Raw genomic sequence first — 4,482 nt, 5'->3', positions numbered from 1 at the left:
AGGTGGGGCCGCTGGTGCAGGCGGGGGTCAAGCAGGAGAACATCAGCACGAGGGTGATGGAGCTGCAGCCGCCCCGCGAGTGCCGCTACTACTCCCACCCCAGGATGATCACCCCCACCGTCCTCAAACACTGAGGGGCCAGCGCCGGGGAGCAGGGGTTGGGCATGTGCTGATGAGGAGGAGAAAAGCTCTGATCTCCTTTGATGCCCCTGAGAGATCCGAGCGGATTCATCTGGAGGTGGGGGGAGATTTGGGATGGAAGTGCTGGATTCCAGGGGACAAAAGGACAGGAAACTCCCTGCCCCAGGAGCCCTGTGCCCTGGAGGGGTCTTGTGGGCTCTGTGGAAGAAGATCCCACCCTGCTCTGTCCCCTCAAGACTTGAAATTCTCAATTAAGCTGGAATTTCAGAGTGTGGTTCGCAGCCTTTGGCCAAAGGGGTTCCAGAACCAGCCATTTCCTCTAAAAATGGGATCATTTTGAGAAATCACAGGTTGGCTTCCCACAAGAGCCAAATAATCCAAACCAGGTGGGAGAAATAGGGCATTTTGAGGCATTTCAGCTCCTCCTGAAGCAACTCCCCAGGGAAGCTTCCCAACATCTTTGGCCAAAGCCCATGGCAGCAAATCCCAGCCCCAGCACCCCCCCACAGCTCCATTAATGTTTCCTCTCTTCCTGGAAGGGATAACGTCCATTAAAAGGAATTAAATACCCAAACTGCTGTTCCCGAGCGATTTATTTGTCTTTCCAAAGTGTGTTCGTCCCTCAGGCACGGCCATTCCTCATCCCAGGCTCCTGGGGTGCATCCAGGACAAGCTGCTTTATCCCCACCCTGCTAAGGAGCTCTACATTCAGTTTTATTCATCACCTTTTGATTTTCAGCATCGGTATTTTACTTGTTCTGGAAACTGAATTAATTTCTGGCCCCTGTGCACACAAATATTATGGATTTATTCGATCCTGTGTAGGAATTACCAACAAGGAGCAGGTGGTGAGTAAGGGATGCGCTCAGGGAGGGCTCAGGGATCAGCTGGACATGTGTTGGTCTCAAAACTTCCCAACAAAGCTAAAAAACAAGGTCTGGCAAGGCCGTTATGTCACGATATGACACCATTCACCTTTCCTGCCAGGTTGTTCAGACCAGAAACCAACTCAGCAGTGTTCTCAAATTCAGCTCCTGCTTTTTTAGCCCAGTTTTTCAACACCTCAGGTCAGAGGGATTTATTAAAGACAGGAAAGCACCTGGACCAGGTAGAGTTTTATTGGAAGGCGCGTGAGGAGCCGGATTTGTGCGTAAAAGTGAGCGGTGCCCGGGGGGGGCAGTGAGTGGGGACATAAATAAAGGCTATTTCCTGTACCAGATCTGCATCCTCCTCTCCCTCTTGATTTTCCTCTGCAGCTGCAGGATCCCGTACAGCAAAGCCTCAGCTGTGGGTGGGCAACCTGAGAGAGAGAAAAAGGAAAGAGGGGAGGAAGGGAGGAAGGTCACAGGGCTGGGACCTGCACAGAGCTGGAGCCAGCAGATGAGGTGACAGCCCCGGGATTTATTCCAAAGCTGACTTCCCTCTGGCTTCGTGGCTGGCACAGGCAGGAGTGTAAAGAAACTAAATTGATGGTGTTTATCAAGATCTTTTATCAAACATAACAATTCTTTGATTTCAGCCCAGGTCTATCCAAACCCACCTCCCACCCCACTGCCGGTGCCACCACCGGCACAAGCCTCCCCTCCCCACAACCCCTGCAGCTTCCCCACTGCTCTGAGACAGGAAAACCTTTCAAACCTACACCCAAATGCAGAGAATTCCCCTCTCCCTGCCCTGCTCCCAGGCAGAGCTGCCCCTTGTACCTGGCACGTAGATGTCCACGGGCACGATGCGGTCGCAGCCCCTCACCACGGAGTAGGAGTAGTGGTAGTAGCCCCCGCCGTTGGCACAGCTGCAGGACAGGGACAGTGTCAGCCCAGGAAGGTGAGCAGGAGGCCAAGGGAAGGTGGCCCCGGGCAGGTGGGCACTGCCAGGCTCGGAGCCACCAGCTGAGAGCTCACAGGGAGGGACTCGCAGGTGACACCATCCCACCACGAGCCCTGCCTGGTGTGTTTTCAGCTGAATCCAACCCTACGGAACTGTTCCCATCACCCTCACAAAGCAGATTTCACTGTCCTTCCTCTCTGCTGCAAAACCTTCTGTTTTGCCTCAGAGCTTTCCCAGAATTTGTCCTGTTCCAGACTGGACTGGCCACCCTCAGCCCCAGTGTGGGGGACAAAAGAGCTGTGAGAATCGTGGAATTACTCAGGTTGGAAAAGACCTCTGAGACCATGGAGTCAACTGAGTCCCCCATGGAGCAGATTCCAACCAAATCCCCTCAGAGCAGATTCCAGCTGAGTCCCTTCATGAAGCAGATTCCACACTGCACAGCAGAAGCGTTTTGAAAGCCAAAAGCAAACTCTGGGATTCCAGATATACACAAGTCTGGCAGCTGCAAACCCCCCGGATCTATCCCTGGGAGGATTCACACACATCATTCCCAGAAGGAGCCTTTCTGCTCTGCTCTACAAGACCTCTTTAAGAACTTGAAAACACAAACAAGCAAAGAATTCCCCCCACAGCACCAGGAATATCTCAGCACTCACCTCCCCATGGACACCACGTAGCGAGGCTCCGGCATCTGGTCGTAGACCTGCGGAACAGGGATATTTGGGATGATTCCCACCTCCCCCCGCCGTGCCCAAGGTCCCTGTGGTCCCTGGTACCTTGCGCAGAGCCGGGGCCATTTTGTTGGTCAGGGTCCCTGCCACGATCATGACGTCGGCCTGGCGGGGGCTGGCCCGGAACACGACCCCGAAGCGATCCATGTCGTAGCGAGGGGCTGCCATGTGCATCATCTCCACGGCACAGCAGGCCAGCCCGAAGGTCATCGGCCACAGGGAGCTCTGTGGGGACACAGGGGACAGGCAGGAGCTCAGGGACACTGTGGGTGACACACAGGAAGTTCAAGGTGTGGCGAGCAAAACCCACGGAGGAATAGATTCAGGGAGAGCTGGGTGTGCAGCCTGAACGGGTCCAGAGCTGCTCCCCTGAGCCTCTGACACTGCTAAAGCCACCTCAGAGTCACACAGGGACAGAGGAGAAGGGACAGATCGGGGCCTGGAGAAGGGACAGTGAAGGAGGAACAGCTCAGGAGCCCACAGGGACAGTGGTGGCCAGAGAAGGGACAGCTCAGAGCCCTGGAGAAGGGACAGTGAAGAAGGAACAGCTCAGGGACAGTGAAGAAGGAACAGCTCAGGAGCCCACAGGGACAGTGGTGGCCAGAGAAGGGACAGCTCAGAGGCCCGGATCGGGGCCTGGAGAAGGGACAGTGAAGAAGGAACAGCTCAGGAGCCCACAGGGACAGTGGTGGCCAGAGAAGGACCAGCCCAGGACAGTGGTGGCCAGAGAACAGACCCAGGGCACTGGGCTCCATGGCACAGGGCAGTGTCACTCGTGTCACCTTCCCCACAGGCAGAGCAGCTGCTCGGGGCAGGGACAACTCCAGCAAGTGCCTTTTGCTGGTGACCAAAGGGCAGTTCCAGACCCCACACATGCCCTCAGCGCCTTCAGCCTCTCTCCCGCTCTGTCACTGGACCCCAAATGTCACCCTCTGGCCACAGAACTCAGCCACGGGAGCTCTGAGCCTATTTTTATCCCTAGCAGGAGGTGCCTCCCATCTGTCACCCTCTGTCCCTCGATCCCAGGGGAGCACAGTGGCTCTGCACTCACCCGCCGTGCCCAGTTGACCAGGTCATCGAGCTTGGCAATGACGTACTCGCCACGGCTGCTGGGGACGTAGGATTTCCTCTGGACGACAGCAGAGCTCTTCTGGACCTGGACAGAGCTGAAAGGACCAGCCCAGAGCCATCACTCTCCAGTTACTTCCCTGCACAATCAGTCTTTATCCCACGGGGCTGTGATTCCCTGAGGAATGACAATCCCACCCCCTCTGTTTGTAGCAGAGGATTCTCCCCCTGTGTGGGATCTGTGGGTTTGGTGCTCAGGCAGAGCCCCTTGGCCATACCCCGGCTACAGAGAGCCCCCAGCTGCTCATCCCCAGGGCTCGAAGAGCTGCCGGTTCTCCCTGGATTTTAGCAAGGAACTGAGGAGACGCCTGACAGGAGGTGCCGCTGGGACGCCCTGCCCGCGGGAGCGGGGACACCGCCTGCTGTTCCCTGTCCCCAGGGCAGGAGCTGTTACCTGTCAGCGTGATCGGCCACCGGCGTCTGATGGAGCAGCTGAGCGTGAACGGGACCCACAGCACCGGGCCTGGAGGACAGAAAGGCCCCGCACAACGTGACAGGGTGACACTAAAGCCCTCCCGGGAGCCCGTGCTTCACAAACCCCAGTGGGGAAGGAGACCCCCACTGACGCCCCAGCCCACCCCCAGCTCGGGGAGCCCTTCAGCCGCGGCTCTCTGGTCCCCTCACCCCCAGCCCCGGGGTCAGGCTGTCACTG

At 57.1% G+C, this 4,482-nt stretch overlaps 2 protein-coding genes across 2 annotated transcripts in view; one reads left to right on the top strand and one right to left on the bottom strand.

Annotated features, from left to right (window-relative positions):
* GAMT (guanidinoacetate N-methyltransferase) overlaps positions 1-134 on the top strand; it is a 6,349-nt gene extending 6,215 nt beyond the window's left edge. Inside the window, exon 6 of the mRNA XM_008641094.2 lies at positions 3-134. Within this exon, the coding sequence (XP_008639316.1) occupies positions 3-134 (132 nt within the window). The remainder of the gene's footprint in view (positions 1-2) is intronic.
* Positions 135-1,239: 1,105 nt separating this feature from the next.
* Positions 1,240-4,482, bottom strand: part of NDUFS7 (NADH:ubiquinone oxidoreductase core subunit S7) — a 5,650-nt gene continuing 2,407 nt past the window's right edge. Inside the window, exons 2-7 of the mRNA XM_017743817.1 lie at positions 4,225-4,334; positions 3,754-3,868; positions 2,748-2,927; positions 2,628-2,674; positions 1,845-1,933; positions 1,240-1,441 (exon numbers count right to left, since the gene is read on the bottom strand). Coding sequence (XP_017599306.1) covers positions 1,344-1,441; positions 1,845-1,933; positions 2,628-2,674; positions 2,748-2,927; positions 3,754-3,868; positions 4,225-4,334 — 639 coding nt within the window. The 3' untranslated portion in view covers positions 1,240-1,343. The remainder of the gene's footprint in view (positions 1,442-1,844; positions 1,934-2,627; positions 2,675-2,747; positions 2,928-3,753; positions 3,869-4,224; positions 4,335-4,482) is intronic.

This window comes from Corvus brachyrhynchos, unplaced genomic scaffold, assembly GCF_000691975.1.
Source record: "Corvus brachyrhynchos isolate BGI_N302 unplaced genomic scaffold, ASM69197v1 scaffold219, whole genome shotgun sequence".
Lineage (NCBI taxonomy): Eukaryota > Metazoa > Chordata > Aves > Passeriformes > Corvidae > Corvus > Corvus brachyrhynchos.
The sequence above is the reverse complement of the archived record's forward strand: the minus strand, read 5'-3'. Positions and strand labels throughout refer to the sequence as shown.